Genomic DNA, 23,772 nt, shown 5'->3' with positions numbered 1-23,772 from the left:
ATCTATTACACCCTATATAGACATAGGACACTACATCTCCAACATGACCTGACCACTGGCCATGACCATAATACATCTATTACACCCTATACAGACATAGGACACTACACCCCCAACATGACCTGACCACTGGCCATGACCATAATACATCTATTACACAGACATAGGACACTACATCTCCAACATGACCTGACCACTGGACATGACTATAATACATCTATTACACCCTATATAGAAATAGGACACTACACCCCAACATGAGCTGACCACTGGCCATGACAATAATACATCTATTACACCCTATACAGACATAGGACACTACATCTCCAACATGTCCTGACCACTGGCCATGACCATAATACATCTATTACACCCTATATAGACATAGGAGACTACATCTCCAACATGACCTGACCACTGACCATGACTATAATACATCTATTACACCCTATACAGACATAGGACACTACACCCCAACATGACCGAACCACTGGCCATGACCATAATACATTTATTACACCCTATATAGACATAGGACACTACATCTCCAACATGACCTGACCACTGGCCATGACCATAATACATCTATTACACCCTATATAGACATAGGAGACTACATCTCCAACATGACCTGACCACTGACCATGACTATAATACATCTATTACACCCTATACAGACATAGGACACTACACCCCCAACATGACCTGACTACTGGCCATGACCATAATACATCTATTACACAGACATAGGACACTACATCTCCAACATGACCTGACCACTGGACATGACTATAATACATCTATTACACCCTATATAGAAATAGGACACTACACCCCAACATGAGCTGACCACTGGCCATGACAATAATACATCTATTACACCCTATACAGACATAGGACACTACATCTCCAACATGTCCTGACCACTGGCCATGACCATAATACATCTATTACACCCTATATAGACATAGGAGACTACATCTCCAACATGACCTGACCACTGACCATGACTATAATACATCTATTACACCCTATACAGACATAGGACACTACACCCCAACATGACCGGACCACTGGCCATGACCATAATACATTTATTACACCCTATATAGACATAGGACACTACATCTCCAACATGACCTGACCACTGGCCATGACCATAATACATCTATTACACCCTATATAGACATAGGAGACTACATCTCCAACATGACCTGACCACTGACCATGACTATAATACATCTATTACACCCTATACAGACATAGGACACTACACCCCCAACATGACCTGACTACTGGCCATGACCATAATACATCTATTACACAGACATAGGACACTACATCTCCAACATGACCTGACCACTGGACATGACTATAATACATCTATTACACCCTATATAGAAATAGGACACTACACCCCAACATGAGCTGACCACTGGCCATGACAATAATACATCTATTACACCCTATACAGACATAGGACACTACATCTCCAACATGTCCTGACCACTGGCCATGACCATAATACATCTATTACACCCTATATAGACATAGGAGACTACATCTCCAACATGACCTGACCACTGACCATGACTATAATACATCTATTACACCCTATACAGACATAGGACACTACACCCCAACATGACCGGACCACTGGCCATGACCATAATACATTTATTACACCCTATATAGACATAGGACACTACATCTCCAACATGACCTGACCACTGGCCATGACCATAATACATCTATTACACCCTATATAGACATAGGAGACTACATCTCCAACATGACCTGACCACTGACCATGACTATAATACATCTATTACACCCTATACAGACATAGGACACTACACCCCCAACATGACCTGACTACTGGCCATGACCATAATACATCTATTACACAGACATAGGACACTACATCTCCAACATGTCCTGACCACTGGCCATGACCATAATACATCTATTACACCCTATATAGACATAGGAGACTACATCTCCAACATGACCTGACCACTGACCATGACTATAATACATCTATTACACCCTATACAGACATAGGACACTACACCCCAACATGACCGGACCACTGGCCATGACCATAATACATTTATTACACCCTATATAGACATAGGACACTACATCTCCAACATGACCTGACCACTGGCCATGACCATAATACATCTATTACACCCTATATAGACATAGGAGACTACATCTCCAACATGACCTGACCACTGACCATGACTATAATACATCTATTACACCCTATACAGACATAGGACACTACACCCCCAACATGACCTGACTACTGGCCATGACCATAATACATCTATTACACAGACATAGGACACTACACCCCCAACATGACCTGACTACTGGCCATGACCATAATACATCTATTACACCCTATACAGACATAGGACACTACACCCCAACATGACTTGACCACTGGCCATGACCATAATACATCTATTACACAGACATAGGTCAATACACCCCCAACATGACCTGACCACTGGCCATGACCATAATACATCTATTACACCCTATACAGACATAGGAGACTACACCTCCAACATGACCTGACCACTGGGCATGATCTGCTAGTACAGAAAACCTACATCATGGCTACGGTACCTTGAGTCAGTTGACCAGTGCATTGCATAGATTTTAGCCAAGTGACCACGCAGCGTTCGTCTTGTGCGCAATTGTATTCTCCCAACCACCTCCATTGCACTGGTTACCTGAAGAAAAATGGTGACTGTGATCAGAAGTTTTACTATATATAAAAAACACATAGAAACAGAGAATTTGACGACAGATACGAACTGTATGGCCTATCCGGTCTGTCCTTTAGGGTTAGGGGTTAGATTATTAGGGTTAGGGTACTGGGGTTAGTTTAGGGGATTGGGTTAAGGTATTTGGAATAGTGTATTAGGGTTGGTTTAGGGTACTAGAGTTATTTATGGAACTGGGTTAGTTTAGCAGTTTGCATTACACGTTAGGGTATTAGAGATAGTTTAGGGGGATTGGGTTAGGGTATTAGGCATAGGATAGTAAAAATTTTTTAGTGGTTTGGGTTAAGCAATTAAGTGTGGGGGTTATGGTTAGGTAGAAGTTTGGGGTTAGGGTTTTTAGGGTATTAGGGTTAATGTTAAGGGTGAGGTTTAGGAGTTAGGGTACTAGGGTGAGTGTTAGGGTAGGGATGTCCAACATCCCAGATTTACTGGGATTGTACCGGATTCAGGGTATGTGCTCCACTGGGGAGCAAGTTCATACCAGGTGCCCCGAGGCAAAATAGATGGTGGTGCACCGCTCCCCGCACCAGCTTGCACAAGTGCTGACATCTGTCGGCACATGTGTAGTAGTACAGCTGAGGGGGCAAAGGAGGAAACAATGCAATCAATCATATTAGCATAAACAGAGGTCTAGGTATGTTGGTGGGCCATATAGGCCTTGAAGGGAGAAAGTTCCGGATGGCATCATGTTCTTATTATCCCCGTTTATTTTAGAATTCATTTCCTGGGCTATAATTAACTAAAGATGTCCTGGAACACAAAGCGTTAGTGCGCCACTGATGAGAAATGAGCGATTGGTCGGGTCTGATTCATGTACCACACCTGAGGTGACCTGTAATCCTGTGATGGCACGGACCGTGCGAGATAAATGCAGACTCACTGACCTCACACTGACTTATGTACTGACTTAGAAGACAGACAAACAGACTTATATACACACCTGGTCCAAGGTTGTGTCATTACACTGTTTCCTGGCATCCTGCAATGAGAAGAGCGGTGTGAGAAGAAGGCACAGAGGACAGGACACCTGACTTATGGACAGATAAAGCAAATGATTGGCGACAATGCTACTGAATGAGCCAGTACTTGCAAGAATCTAAACATGCCTCTTTTAGGACGCACGGTAAAAGGTATAATGCCCAACAGCCCTGATGTAGGCGTGACAGCCCCTCATTTGGACACTGTCCTACCCGCAGGTCGCACTGTCCATGATGAGAAAAATAAGATTTTACTCACCGGTAAATCTATTTCTCGTAGTCCATAGTGGATGCTGGGAACTCCGAAAGCACCATGGGGAATAGCGGCTCCGCAGGAGACTGGGCACAACTAAAGAAAGCTTTAGGTCACCTGGTGTGCACTGGCTCCTCCCACTATGACCCTCCTCCAAGTCTCAGTTAGGATACTGTGCCCGGAAGAGCTGACACAATAAGGAAGGATTTTGAATCCCGGGTAAGACTCATACCAGCCACACCAATCACACCGTATAACTCGTGATTAACCCAGTTAACAGTATGAAAACACTGAGCCTCTCAACAGATGGCTCAACAATAACCAACCCTTTTTTGTTAACAATAACTATGTACAAGTATTGCAGACAATCCGCACTTGGGATGGGCGCCCAGCATCCACTACGGACTACGAGAAATAGATTTACCGGTGAGTAAAATCTTATTTCTCTGACGTCCTAGTGGATGCTGGGGACTCCGTCAGGACCATGGGGAATAGCGGCTCCGCAGGAGACAGGGCACAAAATGTAAAAGTTTGACCACTAGGTGGTGTGTACTGGCTCCTCCCCCTATGACCCTCCTCCAAGCCTCAGTTAGGTTTTTGTGCCCGTCCGAGCAGGGTGCAATCTAGGTGGCTCTCATAAAGAGCTGCTTAGAGTAAAAGTTTTGATAGTTTTATTATTTTCAGTGAGTCCTGCTGGCAACAGGCTCACTGCAACGAGGGACCTAGGGGAGAAGAAGTGAACTCACCTGCGTGCAGGATGGATTTGCTTCTTAGGCTACTGGACACTAGCTCCAGAGGGACGATCACAGGTACAGCCTGGATGGGTCACCGGAGCCGCGCCGCCGACCCCCTTGCAGATGCCGAAGTAAGAAGAGGTCCAGAAACCGGCGGCTGAAGGCTTTTCAGTCTTCATGAGGTAGCGCACAGCACTGCAGCTGTGCGCCATTGCGCTCAGGCACACTTCACACCGGCGGTCACTGAGGGTGCAGGGCGCTGGGGGGGGGCGCCCTGGGCAGCAATGTTAATACCTTTCTGGCTAAAAAGAATACATCACATATAGTCCATGAGGCTATATGGATGTATTTCACCCCTGCCAGGTCTCAGAAAAACCGGGAGAAGAGCCCGCCGGAATAGGGGGCGGGGCCTATCTCCTCAGCACACAGCGCCATTTTCCTACACAGCTCCGCTGCTAGGAAGGCTCCCAGGCTCTCCCCTGCACTGCACTACAGAAACAGGGTAAAAAACAGAGAGGGGGGGCATTTTTTGGCGATATTATATATATTTAAGCAGCTATAAGGAAACAACACTTATATAAGGTTGTTCCTATATAATTATAGCGCTTTGGTGTGTGCTGGCAAACTCTCCCTCTGTCTCCCCAAAGGGCTAGTGGGGTCCTGTCTTCTATCAGAGCATTCCCTGTGTGTCTGCTGTGTGTCGGTACGTGTGTGTCGACATGTATGAGGACGATGTTGGTGTGGAGGCGGAGCAATTGCCGGTAATGGTGATGTCACCCCCTAGGGAGTCGACACCGGAATGGATGGCTTTGTTTATGGAATTACGTGATAATGTCAGCACGCTGCAAAAGTCGGTTGACGACATGAGACGACCGGCAAACCAGTTAGTACCTGTACAGGCGTCTCAAACACCGTCAGGGGCTGTAAAACGCCCTTTGCCTCAGTCGGTCGATACAGACCCAGACACGGACACCGAATCTAGTGTCGACGGTGAAGAAACGAACGTATTTTCCAGTAGGGCCACACGTTATATGATCACGGCAATGAAGGAGGCTTTGCATATCTCGGATACTGCAAGTACCACAAAAAGGGGTATTATGTGGGGTCTGAAAAAACTACCTGTAGTTTTTCCTGAATCAGAGGAATTGAATGACGTGTGATGAAGCGTGGGTTACCCCTGATAAAAAACTGCTAATTTCAAAGAAGTTATTGGCGTTATACCCTTTCCCGCCAGAGGTTAGGGCGCGCTGGGAAACACCCCCTAGGGTGGACAAGGCGCTCACACGTTTATCCAAACAAGTGGCGTTACCGTCTCCTGATACGGCCGCCCTCAAGGATCCAGCTGATAGGAGGCTGGAAAATACTCAAAAAAGTATATACACACATACTGGTGTTATACTGCGACCAGCAATCGCCTCAGCCTGGATGTGCAGTGCTGGGGTGGCTTGGTCGGATTCCCTGACTGAAAATATTGATACCCTGGATAGGGACAGTATTTTATTGACTATAGAGCAATTAAAGGATGCATTCCTTTATATGCGAGATGCACAGAGGGATATCTGCACTCTGGCATCAAGAGTAAGTGCGATGTCCATATCTGCCAGAAGAAGTCTATGGACACGACAGTGGTCAGGCGATGCGGATTCCAAACGGCATATGGAAGTATTGCCGTATAAAGGGGAGGAATTATTTGGGGTCGGTCTATCGGATTTGGTAGCCACGGCAACAGCCGGGAAGTCCACCTTTTTACCTCAAGTCCCCTCCCAGCAGAAAAAGACGCAGTCTTTTCAGCCGCAGTCCTTTCGTTCCTATAAGAACAAGCGAGCAAAAGGACATTCATATTTGCCCCGAGGCAAAGGAAAGGGTAAGAGACTGCAGCAAGCAGCCCCTTCCCAGGAGCAGAAGTCCTCCCCGGCTTCTGCAAAGGCCTCAGCATGACGCTGGGACCTTACAAGCGGACTCAGGGGCGGTGGGGGGTCGCCTCAAGAATTTCAGCGCACAGTGGGCTCACTCGCAGGTGGACCCCTGGATCCTGCAGGTAGTATCTCAGGGTTACAGGTTGGAATTCGAGAAGTCTCCCCCTCGCCGGTTCCTAAAATCTGCTTTGCCAACGTCTCCCTCAGACAGGGCGACGGTATTGGAAGCCATTCACAAGCTGTATTCTCAGCAGGTGATAATCAAGGTACCCCTTCTACAACAGGGAAAGGGGTATTACTCCACGCTATTTGTGGTACCGAAGCCGGACGGCTCGGTAAGACCTATTCTAAATCTGAAATCTCTGAACCTGTACATACAAAAATTCAAGTTCAAGATGGAGTCACTCAGAGCAGTGATAGCGAATCTGGAAGAAGGGGATTTTATGGTGTTCTTGGACATCAAGGATGCTTACCTTCATGTCCCAATTTGCCCTTCACACCAAGGGTACCTCAGGTTCGTGGTACAAAACTGTCATTATCAGTTTCAGACGCTGCCGTTTGGATTGTCCACGGCACCCAGGGTCTTTACCAAGGTAATGGCCGAAATGATGATCCTTCTTCGAAGAGAAGGCGTATTAATTATCCCTTACTTGGACGATCTCCTGATAAGGGCAAGATCCAGAGAACAGCTGGAGGTCGGAGTAGCACTAACTCAAGTAGTGCTCCAACAGCACGGGTGGATTCTGAATTTTCCAAAATCCCAACTGATCCCGACGACACGTCTGCTGTTCCTAGGGATGATTCTGGACACTGTTCAGAAAAAGGTATTTCTTCCGGAGGAGAAAGCCAGGGAGTTATCCGAACTCGTCAGGAACCTCCTAAAACCAGGGACAGTGTCTGTGCATCAATGCACAAGAGTCCTAGAAAAAAGGGTCTCTCTGCTATGGTGGTTGCAGAGTGCTCATCTGTTAGAGGGCCGCAGATTCGGCATACAGAACTGGGTCCTAGTGACCACGGATGCCAGCCTGAGAGGCTGGGGAGCGGTCACACAAGGAAGAAACTTCCAGGGCGTGTGGTCAAGCCTGGAAACGTCTCTTCACATAAATATACTGGAACTAAGAGCAATCTACAATGCTCTAAGCCTGGCAAACCCTCTGCTTCAGGGTCAGCCGGTGTTGATCCAGTCGGACAACATCACGGCAGTCGCCCACGTAAACAGACAGGGCGGCACAAGAAGCAGGAGGGCAATGGCAGAGGCTGCAAGGATTCTTCGCTGGGCGGAAAATCATGTGATAGCACTGTCAGCAGTGTTCATCCCGGGAGTGGACAACTGGGAAGCAGACTTCCTCAGCAGACACGATCTTCACCCGGGAGAGTGGGACTTCATCCAGAAGTCTTCCACATGATTGTAGTCCATTGGGAAAGACCAATGGTGGACATGATGGCGTCCCGCCTCAACAAAAAACTGGACAGGTATTGCGCCAGGTCAAGAGACCCTCAGGCAATAGCTGTGGACGCTCTGGTAACACCATGGGTGTACCAGTCAGTGTATGTGTTTCCTCCTCTGCCTCTCATACCCAAGGTACTGAGAATTATACGGCAAAGGGGAGTAAGAACGATACTAGTGGCTCCGGACTGGCCAAGAAGGACTTAGTACCCGGAACTTCAGGAGATGCTCACGGAAGATCCGTGGCCTCTACCTCTAAGAAGGGACCTGCTTCAGCAGGGACCGTGTCTATTCCAAGACTTACCGCGGCTGCGTTTGACGGCATGGCGGTTGAACGCCGGATCCTAAGGGAAAAAGGCATTCCGGAAGAGGTCATCCCTACCCTGGTCAAAGCCAGGAAGGAGGTGACTGCACAACATTATCACCGCATTTGGAGAAAATATGTTGCATGGTGTGAGGCCAGGAAGGCCCCGACAGAGGAATTTCAACTGGGTCGATTCCTACATTTCCTGCAAACAGGATTATCTATGGGCCTCAAATTAGGGTCCATTAAGGTTCAAATTTCGGCCCTGTCGATTTTCTTCCAGAAAGAATTGGCTTCAGTTCCTGAAGTCCAGACTTTTGTAAAAGGAGTACTACATATACAGCCCCCGGTTGTGCCCCCAGTGGCACCGTGGGATCTCAATGTAGTTTTGGATTTTCTCAAATCCCATTGGTTTGAGCCACTCAAATCGGTAGATTTGAAATATCTTACATGGAAAGTAACCATGCTACTGGCCCTGGCTTCAGCCAGGAGAGCGTCGGAATTGGCGGCTTTATCGTATAAAAGCCCATATCTGATTTTCCATTCGGACAGGGCAGAATTGAGGACGCGTCCTCATTTTCTGCCTAAGGTGGTATCAGCGTTTCACCTGAACCAGCCTATTGTGGTGCCTGCGGCTACTAGCGATTTGGAGGATTCCAAGTTGCTGGACGTTGTCAGAGCATTGAAAATATATATTTCAAGGACGGCTGGAGTCAGAAAATCTGACTCGCTGTTTATACTGTATGCACCCAACAAGCTGGGTGCTCCTGCTTCTAAGCAGACGATTGCTCGTTGGATTTGTAGCACAATTCAACTGGCACATTCTGTGGCAGGCCTGCCACAGCCTAAATCTGTCAATGCCCACTCCACAAGGAAGGTGGGCTCATCTTGGGCGGCTGCCCGAGGGGTCTCGGCATTACAACTCTGCCGAGCAGCTACGTGGTCAGGGGAGAACACGTTTGTAAAATTCTACAAATTTGATACCCTGGCTAAGGAGGACCTGGAGTTCTCTCATTCGGTGCTGCAGAGTCATCCGCACTCTCCCGCCCGTTTGGGAGCTTTGGTATAATCCCCATGGTCCTGACGGAGTCCCCAGCATCCACTAGGACGTCAGAGAAAATAAGAATTTACTCACCGGTAATTCTATTTCTCGTAGTCCGTAGTGGATGCTGGGCGCCCATCCCAAGTGCGGATTGTCTGCAATACTTGTACATAGTTATTGTTACAAAAAAAATCGGGTTGTTTATTGTTGTGAGCCATCTTTTCAGAGGCTCCTACGTTATCATACTGTTAACTGGGTTCAGATCACAAGTTGTACGGTGTGATTGGTGTGGCTGGTATGAGTCTTACCCGGGATTCAAAATCCTTCCTTATTGTGTACGCTCGTCCGGGCACAGTATCCTAACTGAGGCTTGGAGGAGGGTCATAGGGGGAGGAGCCAGTACACACCACCTAGTGGTCAAACTTTTACATTTTGTGCCCTGTCTCCTGCGGAGCCGCTATTCCCCATGGTCCTGACGGAGTCCCCAGCATCCACTACGGACTACGTGAAATAGAATTACCGGTGAGTAAATTCTTATTTTTCTCTAACGTCCTAGTGGATGCTGGGAACTCCGAAAGGACCATGGGGATTATACCAAAGCTCCCAAACGGGCGGGAGAGTGCGGATGACTCTGCAGCACCGAATGAGAGAACTCAAGGTCCTCCTCAGCCAGGGTATCAAATTTGTAGAATTTTGCAAACGTGTTTGCCACTGACCAAGTAGCAGCTCGGCAAAGTTGTAAAGCCGAGACCCCTCGGGCAGCCGCCCAAGATGAGCCCACCTTCCTTGTGGAATGGGCTTTTACTGATTTAGGATGCGGCAGTCCAGCCGCAGAATGCGCCAGCTGAATTGTGCTACAAATCCAGCGAGCAATAGTCTGCTTAGAAGCAGGAGAACCCAGTTTGTTGGGTGCATACAGGATAAATAGCGAGTCAGTTTTCCTGACTCTAGCCGTCCTGGAAACATAAATTTTCAAGGCCCTGACTACGTCCAGTAACTTGGAATCCTCCAAGTCCCTTGTAGCCGCAGGCACTACAATAGGTTGGTTCAAGTGAAAGGCTGATACCACCTTAGGGAGAAACTGGGGACGAGTCCTCAATTCTGCCCTATCCATATGGAAAATCAGATAAGGGCTTTTACATGACAAAGCCGCCAATTCTGATACACGCCTGGCCGAAGCCAAGGCCAATAGCATGACCACTTTCCACGTGAGATATTTTAGATCCACGGTTTTTAGTGGCTAAAACCAATGTGATTTTAGGAAACTCAACACCACGTTGAGATCCCAAGGTGCCACTGAAGGCACAAAAGGGGGCTGAATATGCAGCACTCCTTTTACAAATGTCTGAACTTCAGGTAGTGAAGCTAGTTCTTTTTGGAAGAAAATCGACAGAGCCGAGATCTGTACCTTAATGGAGCCTAATTTTAGGCCCATAGTCACTCCTGACTGTAGGAAGTGCAGAAATCGACCAAGCTGAAATTCCTCTGTTGGGGCCTTTCTGGCCTCACACCAAGCAACATATTTCCGCCATATGCGGTGATAATGTTTTGCAGTTACATCTTTCCTGGCTTTAATCAGCGTAGGAATGACTTCCTCCGGAATGCCCTTTTCCTTTAGGAGCCGGCGTTCAACCGCCATGCCGTCAAACGCAGCCGCGGTAAGTCTTGGAACAGACAGGGCCCCTGCTGCAGCAGGTCCTGTCTGAGCGGCAGAGGCCATGGGTCCTCTGAGATCATCTCTTGAAGTTCCGGGTACCACGAGTATTGTTCTTACTCCTCGTTTTCTTATTATTCTCAGTACCTTTGGTATGAGAGGCAGAGGAGGGAACACATAAACTGACTGGTACACCCACGGTGTCACTAGAGCGTCCACAGTTATCGCCTAAGGGTCCCTTGACCTGGCACAATATCTTTTTAGCTTTTTGTTGAGGCGGGACGCCATCATGTCCACGTGTGACCTTTCCCAACGGTTTACAAACATTTGGAAGACTTCTAGATTAAGGTTAGATTGGGGGAACATTTAAGAAACCTTAGAAAAGGTTTAGACACACACGCACTTTCGAAACATTTCAAAGAAACCCATGACTGTGATATTAAATACATTAAGAATTTTTATGTACTGAAAAAGGTTCTTTCTGATGCTAGAGGGGGAGATATTGCGGTCAAATTAGCTAGAAGCGAGATGACCACAATATATAATTACAGCACTTTAGCCCCTAATGGCATCAATAAAGATTTTGAATGGAAATGGTTTTTATAAAATTTTAGTCATCAGTTTATTATTTTACCATTTTTAAATTTTTAACAATATTATGTGTCTAATTGCGTATTTATCTTCCTATTCATATATGGAGCCGGAATTTATCCCTTGAGGAAAGTCATCATTCCCCCGATAAATAAGCACTCCAGCAATAAAGGACATTCTGCCATATGTAAAGAGGCCCAATGAAAAGGAAAGTCCGGAACTAATGGTGGAACGCAAAATCCGCAGCGGCCGGAAGTGACGTATACGGAAGAGCGTCATTTCCGGAAAAAGCGGCAAGACACGTGTGCGGGTCACCCGGCGGATGTGATGTATCTCAGAGAGCCGGGAACTTGAAAATCAGACTCCGGGATACCAGAACATTTGCTGCCGGGGAAGGGATACACAAATATCCGGATAGGATAAGGGGATTGGATGTGTAGCATTGTCAGGTATAGGATGTTTAGAGGACAGGTAAAACCATGTCTGGAAATAGGTTTTTTCTTATGGGAGATGATGTCATCAGTGTGGGGGTATAAATAAGATATCCTCTGGGAAGGGAACAATACATGCCTTGAAAAAGATACTTTGAAGTATTGAAACGCGTTGGATGGTGGTCATTGGGAGTCTGGAAAGGAGCCATAGGAGGACTTGCGAGGTGCTGGGGACGCCTGGTTTTAATTTTCTATCTGCCTCGTGAATTCTATCTTATGGTGAGAGTCCAGCCATCTCATTTGGCTTTTTTAATCATATTAAAGCAATATTACACTATATATGCTTTTATCTTTTTCTATGCAAATCCTTCTAATGGAATGATGTGCGGATGAAATACTGGGGACCACTTGATGAGATTCATATCCTCTCTCTTCCACCACGCATATTGTCTATTAGTTAGACACTGCCATCTGGTACGGAGTTTACCTTTACACACAGATTCAATTGTTCAGAAGTTAACAGTATTACACTATTTTGTATTTTGTTTCTTTGGTTGAGGACAAGAACTGATGTTGAACGAATTATTTAGGAGCATCCTCAAAAATTGTTATTAAGCGCCTGGAGACAACTCGGTGATATCCTATATTTCTATATTGTTTGTGGTGTGAGGCGACACCTTTCTCACTGGGTATTCTTTTGGCAGCTTCTAGCGCACCATACGTCTGCATTTATTGGCAATATCTCTCTAGTTTTTTGTTTTGGCGGGACGCCATCATGTCCACCTGTGGCCGTTCCCAACGATTTACAATCAGTGTGAAGACTTCTGGATGAAGTCCCCACTCTCCCAGGTGGAGGTCGTGCCTGCTGAGAAAGTCTGCTTCCCAGTTGTCCACTCCCGGAATGAACACTGCTGACAGTGCTAGTACGTGATTTTCCGCCCATCGGAGAATCCTTGTGGCTTCTGCCATTGCCATCCTGCTTCTTGTGCCGCCCTGTCGGTTTACATGGGCGACCGCCGTGATGTTGTCTGACTGGATCAGTACCGGCTGGTGTAGAAGCAGGGGTTTTGCCTGACTTAGGGCATTGTAAATGGCCCTTAGTTCCAGAATATTTATGTGTAGGGAAGTCTCCTGACTCGACCATAGTCCTTGGAAGTTTCTTCCCTGTGTGACTGCCCCCCAGCCTCGAAGGCTGGCATCCGTGGTCACCAGGACCCAGTCCTGTATGCCGAATCTGCGGCCCTCTAGAAGATGAGCACTCTGCAGCCACCACAGCAGAGACACCCTGGTTCTTGGAGACAGGGTTATTAGGCGATGCATCTGAAGATGCGATCCGTACCATTGGTCCAACAGGTCCCACTGAAAGATTCTTGCATGGAACCTATCGAATGGAATTGCTTCGTAGAAAGCTACCATTTTCCCCAGGACTCGCGTGCAGTGATGCACCGACACCTGTTTTGGTTTCAGGAGGCCTCTGACTAGAGATGACAGCTCCTTGGCCTTCTCCTCCAGGAGAAACACTTATTTCTGGTCTGTGTCCAGAACCATTCCCAGGAACAGTAGATGTGTCGTAGGGACCAGCTGTGACTTTGGAATATTTAGAATTCAACCATGCTGTTGTAGCACCTCACGAGATAGTGCTACCCCGACCAACAACTGCTCCCTGGACCTCGCCTTTATCAGGAGATCGTCCAAGTATGGGATAATTTAAAACTCCCTTTTTTCGAAGGGGTATCATCATTTCGGCCATTACCTTGGTAAATACCCTCGGTGCCGTGGACAGGCCCAACGGCAACGTCTGGAATTGGTAATGACAATCCTGTACCACAAATCTGAGGTACTCCTTGTGAGGATGGTAAATGGGACATGGAGTCAAGCATCCTTGATGTCCAGATATACCATGTAATCTCCCTCGTCCAGGCTTGGAATAATCGTCCTGAGCGATTCCATCTTGAACTTTATTTATTTTTTATTTTTTTATATATGTGTTCAAGGATTCCAATTTTAAAATGGGTCTCACCGAACCCTCAGGTTTCAGTACCACAAACATTGTGGAATAGTAACCCCGGCCTTGTTAAAGGAGGGGTACCTTGATTATCACCTGCTGGAAGTACAGCTTGTGAATTTTCGCCAGTACTACCTCTCCGAGGGCAGCAGGCAAGGCTGATTTGAGGTAACGGCGAGGGGGAGTCGTCTCGAACTCTAGCTTGTATCCCTGTGATACAACTTGCAGAACCCAGGGATCTACCTGTGAGCGAGCCCAGAGGTCGCTGAAGTTCCCGAGACGCGCCCCCACCGCACCTGGCTCCACCTGTGGAGTCCCAGTGACATGTGGTGGACTCAGAGGAAGCGGGAGAAGATTTTTGTTTCCCTCTTCCCTTGTCTCTGTGCAGAAAGGAAGCGCCTTTGACCCGCTTGCTTTTCTGAAGCCGAAAGGACTGTACTTGATAATACAGTTTTCTTAGGCTGTGAGGAAATCTGAGGTAAAAATTTTTTCCTTCCCAGCTGTTGCTGTGGATACGAGGTCCCAAAGACCATCTCCAAACAATTCCTCACCCTTATAAAGGCAGAATCTCTATGTGCCTTTAAAGTCAGCATCACCTGTCCACTGCCAGGTCTCTAATACCCTCCTGGCAGAATGGACATTGCATTAATTCTGGATGCCAGCCGGCAAATATCCCTCTGTGCATCCCTCATATATAAGACGACGTCTTTTAATATGCTCTATGTTAGCAAAATATTATCCCTGTCTAGGGTATTATATTATCAGACAGGGTATCAGACCACGCCGCAGCAGCACTATCCATGCTGAGGCAATTGCAGGTCTCCGTATAGTACCTGAGTGTGTAAATACAGACTTCAGGATAGCCTCCTGCTTTTTATCAGCAGGCATCTTCAAAGTGGCCGTATCCTAAGACGGCAGTGCCACCTTTTTTGACAAACGTGTGAGCGCCTTATCCACCCTAGGGGATATCTCCCAAGGTGACCTATCCTCTGGCGGGAAAGGGTACGCCATCAGTAACTTTTTAGAAATTACCAGTTTCTTATCGGGGGAACCCACGCTTTTTCACACACTTCATTCACTCATCTGATGGGGGAACAAAACACTGCCTGCTTTTTCTCCCCAAACATAAAACCCTCTTTTAAAAGTACTTGGGTTAATGTCAGAAATGTGTAACACATTTTTTATTGCCGGGATCAAGTCACGGATGTTCCTAGTGGATTGTGTATATGTCTCAACCTTGTCGACACTGGAGTCCGACTCTGTGTCGACATCTGTGTCTGCCATCTGAGGGAGCGGGCGTTTTTGAGCCCCTGATGGCCTTTGAGACGCCTGGGCAGGCGCGGGCTGAGAAGCCGGCTGTCCCACAGCTGTTACGTCATCCAGCCTTTAATGTAAGGAGTTGACACTGTCGGTTAATACCTTCCACCTATCCATCTACTCTGGTGTCGGCCCCACAGGGGGCGACATCACATCTATCGGCATCTGCTCCGTCACCACATAAGCCTCCTCATCAACCATGTCGACACAGCCGTACCGACACACCGCACACACACAGGGAATGCTCTGACTGAGGACAGGACCCCACAAAGCCCTTTGGGGAGACAGAGAGAGAGTATGCCAGCACACACCAGAGCGCTATATAATGCAGGGATAACACTATAATTGAGTGATTTTTCCCCCAATAGCTGCTAGTATACATATATTGCGCCTAAATTTAGTGCCCCCCCCCCTCTTTTTAACCCTTTGAGCCTGAAAACTACAGGGGAGAGCCTGGGGAGCTTTCTTCCAGCTGCACTGTGAAGAGAAAATGGCGCCAGTGCGCTGAAGGAGATAGCTCCGCCCCTTTTTCGTGGACTTTTCTCCCGCTTTTTTAAGGAATCTGGCAGGGGTATTTATCACATATATAGCCTCTGGGGCTATATATTGTGATATATTTGCCAGCCAAGGTGTTTTTATTGCTTCTCAGGGCGCCCCCCCCCCCCAGCGCCCTGCACCCTCAGTGACCGGAGTGTGAAGTGTTTATGAGGAGCAATGGCGCACAGCTGCAGTGCTGTGCGCTACCTTGGAGAAGACTGATGTCTTCAGCCGCCGATTTTCCGGACTCTTCTTGCTTCTGGCTCTGTAAGGGGGCCGGCGGCGCGGCTCCGGGACCGAACATCAATGGACGGTTCCATGCGGTCGATCCCTCTGGAGCTAATGGTGTCCAGTAGCCTAAGAAGCCCAAACTACCCACAGTTAGGTAGGTTCGCTTCTTCTCCCCTTAGTCCCTCGGTGCAGTGAGCCTGTTGCCAGCAGGTCTCACTGTAAAATAAAAAACCTAAAATATACTTTCTTTCTAGGAGCTCAGGAGAGCCCCTAGTGTGCATCCAGCTCGAGCCGGGCACAGGATTCTAACTGAGGTCTGGAGGAGGGTCATAGGGGGAGGAGCCAGTGCACACCAGGTAGTCCTAAATCTTTCTTAGATGTGCCCAGTCTCCTGCGGAGCCGCTATTCCCCATGGTCCTTACGGAGTCCCCAGCATCCACTAGGACGTCAGAGAAACTACGGGTAGTTTTTTCTCCCCAAACATAATACCCTTTTTAGTGGTACCTGGGTTTATATCAGAAATGTGTAACACCACTTTCATTGCCTCAATCATGCAACAAATGGCCTTAGTGGACATTAGATTAGACTCATCGTCGTCGACACTGGTATCAGTATCCGTGTCGACATCTGCGTCTGCCATCTGAGGTAGCAAGCGTTTTAGAGCCCCTGATGGCCTTTGAGACGCTTGGGCAGGCACGAGCTGAGAAGCCGGCTGTCCCGCATTTGGCATGTCGTCAAATTTTTTGTGTAAGGAGTCGACACTTGCACGTAATTCCTTCCATAAGACCATCCACTCAGGTGTCTGCCCCGCAGGGGGTGACATCACTTCTATAGGCACCTGCTCCGCTTCCACATAATTTTCCTCATCAAACATGTCGACACAGCCGTACCGACACACCGCGCACACACACAGGGAATGCTCTAACAGAGGACAGGACCCCACAAAAGCCCTTTGGGGAGACAGAGTGAGAGTATGCCAGCACACACCAGAGCGCTATATAATGCAGGGACTAACTGAATTATGTCCCCTATAGCTGCTATTATATTTACTGCGCCTAAATTTAGTGCCCCCCCCCTCTCTTTTTTACCCTTTTCTGTAGTGCAGACTGCAGGGGAGAGCCAGGGAGCTTCCTTCCAGCGGAGCTGTGAGGGAGAAATGGCGCCAGTGTGCTGAGGGAGATAGCTCCGACCCTTTTTTGCAGTCCTTTCTCCCGCTTTTTAATAGATTCTGGCAGGGGTATTTATCACATATATAGCCTCTGGGGCTATATATTGTGATATATTTGCCAGCCAAGGTGTTTTTATTGCTGCTCAGGGCGCCCCTCCCCCAGCGCCCTGCACCTTCAGTGACCGGAGTGTGAAGTGTGTATGAGGAGCAATGGCGCACAGCTGCAGTGCTGTGCGCTACCTTGGTGAAGACTGAGGTCTTCTGCCGCCGATTTTCCGGACCTCTTCTTGCTTCTGGCTCTGTAAGGGGGACGGTGGCGCGGCTCCGGGAACGAACACCAAGGCCAGTTCCATGCGGTCGATCCCTCTGGAGCTAATGGTGTCCAGTAGCCTAAGAAGCCCAAGCTAGCTGCAAGCAGGTAGGTTCGCTTCTTCTCCCCTTAGTCCCTCGGTGCAGTGAGCCTGTTGCCAGCAGGTCTCACTGTAAAATAAAAAACCTAACATATACTTTCTTTCTAGAAGCTCAGGAGAGCCCCTAGTGTGCATCCAGCTCGGCCGGGCACAAAAATCTAACTGAGGCTTGGAGGAGGGTCATAGTGGGAGGAGCCAGTGCACACCAGGTGACCTAAAGCTTTCTTTAGTTGTGCCCAGTCTCCTGCGGAGCCGCTATTCCCCATGGTCCTTTCGGAGTTCCCAGCATCCACTAGGACGTTAAAGAAATGGGGAATGACACCTGACCACACCCACTTGCAAGCAGGGCCCTCTTACCTCTGTCAAATACCCCTTTTCCACTGCCTAAAAAACCTGGGTACTTTTGCCATGTCTACCTGGGACGCGGCTCAGTGGTAACGGCTCCTATGAAAAAAATCAATGCATAAGCCGCTGATTGGTCCTTACAGTCATACCTGCTGTATATTCACTAGAACATAACATTATGGGCGGGATGTACTATAAGACATCGCCGCCCCTGGCCGCCTACCGCAGCGATACTAATCGCATATGTACTAACATATGCGATTAGTATCGCAATGCGGTATAGGAGGCCCCCAGCGATGATGTCTGCCAGGGTCTGCGGGGGTCTCTGTCACCTCCCAGACTCGGGAGGTGACGTGTGCAGGGAGACCCCGGGCTCCTCCTCCTCTCCCCTGCAGCCGGAAGGAGACAAGGCTGTGATGCGGGGGAGAAGGAGGAGGGGGGACGCACCAGCAGCGGCTCAGGTATGCCGGGGGGAAGGGGGGGTCGTCGTGAGCGGTGCCGGGCGGTGGCGGGATGCGGCGGGTTCCGGCGGCGGCGGTAAGAATCCCATAGACTTCTTTAGGGTATCGCCATAAAAAGATGGCGTTACCCTATTGTGCAAAAACGCGGCAATCGGGAGTTAGTACATATGAAAATGCGGTAAAACAGGGGTTTTACCGCATTTTCCCTTTAGTAAATCCCGCCCTAGATATGTTACTTTCACTTGGCAGAGAAATGAGGCAGATACTTATACTTATTCCATGAAGCAAGCTGCTAATTATAATACTGAGGTAAATTTATATCTGGATTGGGGCCTACAGCACAGAATAAAGGGGAGTTATTTATTGTGCGCATTTTTAAATGCTAACCACAGGTTTTGCCGGGCTTACCCGGGTTCAGTGGAAACGGAGGTGACCCGGGAAAAACCCAGGATGGGTGCTGTGGAAAGGCAGACACCCCTAGAACATCTTTTAGCAGTGAAACAATTGTTAGTCCTGAAGGCTGGAAATGGCCGTAATCATACTGTAGACTGAGCAGAGCTACTAATACGGGGAACGGGTCACCTAGCGCCATAATAAGCAATGTATTATACCGTAATCTGTTTCTTCAAAGCTTCTGCTTCTTGTCGCAACTCCTCGAGCTCCCCCATCGTGACCGTACTAGGCAGAGAAAGGGAAGGTGATATTACACACACGGAAGGGAGAATGTGTATTATAACGAGAAAGTACTTGGTAAACAATAGCTTGTTGACTCTGATTATAGGTCACATAACATATCACAAAACCATGTTTGGTATGCACAATGGCTCTGGACATTTTATGTTGGTCATGGTAGAAATAGATTCTTGTTTCTACAAAGTCAATGCAGACCTATAGCGGGCAGCATAATTTAAACGAGCGGACTACCCTCTTTCAAACAATGGGGGTAATTCTGAGTTGATCGCAGCAGCAAATTTGTTAGCAGTTGGGCAAAACCATGTGCACTGCAGGGGGGGGGGCAGATGTAACATATGCAGAGAGAGTTAGATTTTGGTGGGTTATTTTGTTTCTGTGTAGGGTAAATACTGGCTGCTTTATTTTTACACTGCAATTTAGATTTCAGTTTGAACACACCCCACCCAAATCTTACTCTCTCTGCACATGTTACATCTGCCCCCCCTGCACTGCACATGGTTTTGCCCAACTGCTAACAAATTTGCTGCTGCGATCAACTCTGAATTAGGCCCAATGGTTCCGGCATGAATGGTCGACAGTCATTAGGTCAACCACTATTGGTCGACACTGTCATGGTCGACATGGGCAAATGGTCGACACCCGAAAATGGTCGACACGTGAAAAGGTCAACATTAATTTTTTTACTTTTTTTGTGTCGTTTTCTGTGTAAAGTGACCGGGAACCCCAATTAGTGCACCGCGTCCCCTCGCACGTCTCGCGGGCTTCGGGCAAGGTGCCTCGCTGCGTTAGGCACAGGTTACCGTTCCCAATTGTAGTCCATGTGGATCGGAAAAGTATGAAAAAGTTCCACAAAATATATATTTTTTTAAACTCATGTCGACCTTTTCATGTGTCGACCAATAGCGGTCGACCTAATGACCGTCCACCATAACATGGTCGACAATTCAAACGGATACCAGGCCCAATATGCCCACAGCAATTAGGGCCTGCTGATCGCTCACCAGGCAATATTACCCGTGACGACAGAAAACATACTTTGACCATATATGGGTGGAGCTCGCTACAAGCGCCCTGTCTACCCCATACTGGCACATGCGCCCACGTGGGCACCCAGAGGGGAGTCCCATCTTTTTTTCTTATTCAATAATTTTTATTGAGTTATTTAATTATGTATACAATAATATTCTATAGATTGTAAGCTTACGAGCAGGGCCTTCCTACCTCTATGTCTGTCTGTTTTTACCCAGTTTTGTTCTATTACTGTTGATCTAATTGTAAAGCGCAACGGAATATGCTGCGCTATATAAGAAACGGTTAATAAATAAATAAATAAATATACAATTAAACAAAACTAAACAAGCAATAAACATAAACTAAAATAACAATGTGTTTGTGCAGACTTTATTTGTTATACATAAGACGAAAGAGCAAATTGCTATTTCAGACCGGTCAAGATAACACAAAATACATAGCGATATGCCATATTTTTAATATCACATCATATAAAAGGACAAATTGCACAAATTAGCAAACCTAGCAAAAGATACAAATATGCAGAATGATCGAGTAATTGATTGAGTGGTCGGTCACAGGCCCGTCAGCTATTCCCCGACAAAAACAGAGACTCTATCACAGATAACAATATACACATCAGTCTTCTATCAAAAGTCAGTATAAGGCGTGCGGTGTCACAAATCAGTGCCGAGTAAGGAGACTCAAGCCATCTACCCCAAATACCATGATATTTATTTAGCTCTTTCCTGGCTAAGGAGGTCATTCTGAGTTGATCGCTTGCTAGCAACTTTTTGCAGCGCTGCGATCAGATAGTCGCCGTCTATGGGGGAGTGTATTTTCGCTGTGCAAGTATGCGATGGCCTGTGCAGCCGAGCGGTACAAAAACAGTTTGTGGAGTTTTTGAGTAGCTCTGCAATTACTCAGCCGCTGCGATCACTTCAGTCTTTTTGGTGCCGGAATTGACGTCAGACACCCGACCTGCAAACGTCTGGACACGCATGCGTTTTCCCAAACACTCCCAGAAAACGGTCAGTTGACACCCATAAACGCCCTCTTCCTGTCAATCTCCTTGCGATCGGTTGTGCGAATGGATTCTTCGCTAGAAGCATTGCACAGCAACGATGCTGTTTGTACCCGTACGACGCGTGTGCGCATTGTGGTGCATAAGCAGTTTTGCCGTTTTTTTAACTGATCGCTGCGAGTATCAGCAGCGAGCGATCAACTCGGAATGACCCGCCCCCCAAGCCACTTGTAATGTCTGAAGTCTTTTCCCCTTCAGTACTCCATTTTACCATGAGACAAAATGTCTTCCTTCCAGTATTATCAGGTAAAGTATCAGCTAAGGTGGCACAAATTGGGTATAACCTGTCGACAGCAGGCCCTAATCCCTAGAACGTTACTATTTAGTAATTATGGGCTCAGGTCAGTTGTTAATCGCCTCAGATTTATTAAATCTAGGTTTTAACAAACCTATTCTTAGGATAGATGTATCAAGCGTTAGGCGGTGGGATTTACTACTAATGCCGAAGATGCGGCCAAAACTCAGAAAAATACCGGGATCTGAGTTTAGGCCGCATTCCCCTATGTACCAAGTTCGCTTGCAGCCGATGGGTAACGGCATCTTTATGTGGCATTACCCAATAGAAGCCTATGGGCTCCTTTTCGCATTTCCACCTGAGAGAACCAACCGGATCCCTCCCAGCACCCCCCCGCAGTGACCGCGTCACAGTTCGCATGCGCAGAAGGACTGCTGGGTTCTAAACCCTGAAGTCCTTCTCTCACAAAGGAAAACTCTTATCTTATTTTAAGAGCTATCCTCCAAGATTTTAATCACGTTCCTAAGTAACTCCGTTATGTACCCGATAAGTGGCGGGATGTATAGCACCGCGGCTGCGATGCTTAGTACATCCCGCCAAGAGAGAGATAAATTGGAGAAGTTGTTTAATGCAACCAATCACATTCTACCTAACATTTCTTTACTGCATTCTAGAAAATGATAGACTGAATCTGGTTGCTATAGGCAACCACGTGTTTTCGAAGCTTTAGTAAATCTACCCCCAAGACGTGATACATCTCCCTGTTGAACCAGAGGTAATTTACCTCTTCCATCCAGTCCTTCTTAGGGTGTGCCGTCTACCGTGCCTCTCAGAAGGAGATAACCACTGATTGTACCATGGGGGTCATTCCGAGATGATCGTAGCTGTGCTAAATTTGTCCAGACCGCGCCCACGAAACGGCGGCCAGACCTCACTTGCTCGAGCCGGGTGGACGCTGCCGTGAGCGGCGGCTATTACACATCCTCCTGCAGCACTGTGCTGTAGCGCAGCTGTCCCCCGTCTGCCCCCGGCTCTCCTCCTCTCAGGTCCCTCATCTCAGTTCGACTTTTTTTGAAGTTGAACTAAGATGGTCGGAAACGGGACCAGAACCTGTCGAATTTGGCCCCGTGTCCCTCAGAAGCAGGCGAATTGGCAGCTATACCGCCGATTCACATACTATTCGACAAGTCGAATTCCCCACTTGTCGATAAAAATGCTGAAGACTGAATAGGTCGGAACCCCTCCCGACCTGAAAAAGTCGAAAACTGACGGCAAGACGGCAGTTTCGACCTTAATTGTTTTACTCACCAAATTGTAACGTCAATCATTCAGAGTCCTGTGACTAGGGACAGAAACGTCAGTCACATTCATATGTAACATAAGTCCTATGTCAAATTTGATTTTAAGTATAGTTTGATTAACATTCCGTTTTTGGTCTGTGTGTCAATCATAAGTTCAGGGTCTTATAAGTGTATACATAGTACAGGTTGAGTATCCCTTATCCAAAATGCTTGGGACCAGAGGTATTTTGGATATCGGATTTTTCCGTATTTTGGAATAATTGCATACCATAATGAGATATCATGGTGATGGGACCTAAATCTAAGCACAGAATGTATTTATGTTACATATACACCTTGTACACAGCCTGAAGGTCATTTTAGCCAATATTTTTTGTAACTTTGTGCATTAAACAAAGTGTGTCTACATTCACACAATTCATTTATGTTTCATATACACCTTATACACACAGCCTGAAGGTCATTTAATACAATATTTTTAATAACTTTGTGTATTAAACAAAGTTTGTGCACATTGAGCCATCAAAAAACAAAGGTTTCACTATCTCACTCTCAGTCAAAAAAGTCCGTATTTCGGAATATTCCGTATTTCGGAATATTTGGATATGGGATACTCAACCTGTATAACAATCAAATTGTAAAAATAATGAGGAGAGCAGGTTTAAATAAATATATAAGTCCCCTCAGTGCCTATGGGCAGATTGAACTCACCACACCCAAATCTAACTCTCTCTGCACATTTTATATCTGCCCCCCCCCCCTGCGGTGCACATGGTTTTGCCCAACTGCTAAAAAATGTCCTGCTGCGATCAACTTGGAAT

General features: G+C 47.2%; 1 protein-coding gene across 6 annotated transcripts in view; it reads right to left on the bottom strand.

Moving 5' to 3' along the window:
- Nucleotides 1-23,772, bottom strand: part of GNB3 (G protein subunit beta 3) — a 130,505-nt gene that overhangs the window by 16,710 nt on the left and 90,023 nt on the right. For 5 of the 6 annotated variants that reach the window (XM_063962470.1, XM_063962469.1, XM_063962468.1 and 2 more), the window contains exons 2-4: nt 19,239-19,305; nt 3,745-3,783; nt 2,644-2,750 (exon numbers count right to left, since the gene is read on the bottom strand). In XM_063962470.1, the coding sequence (XP_063818540.1) occupies nt 2,644-2,750; nt 3,745-3,783; nt 19,239-19,295 (203 nt within the window). In that variant the 5' untranslated portion in view covers nt 19,296-19,305. Of the gene's footprint in view, nt 1-2,643; nt 2,751-3,744; nt 3,784-18,178; nt 18,266-19,238; nt 19,312-23,772 lie in introns of those variants that run through there. The other variant, XM_063962473.1, reaches the window with a different exon arrangement.

The sequence above is a fragment of the Pseudophryne corroboree genome, chromosome 3, assembly GCF_028390025.1.
Source record: "Pseudophryne corroboree isolate aPseCor3 chromosome 3, aPseCor3.hap2, whole genome shotgun sequence".
NCBI classification, from domain to species: domain Eukaryota; kingdom Metazoa; phylum Chordata; class Amphibia; order Anura; family Myobatrachidae; genus Pseudophryne; species Pseudophryne corroboree.
Note: the sequence above shows the minus strand (reverse complement) of the source record. Positions and strands in the feature narration are given on the sequence as shown.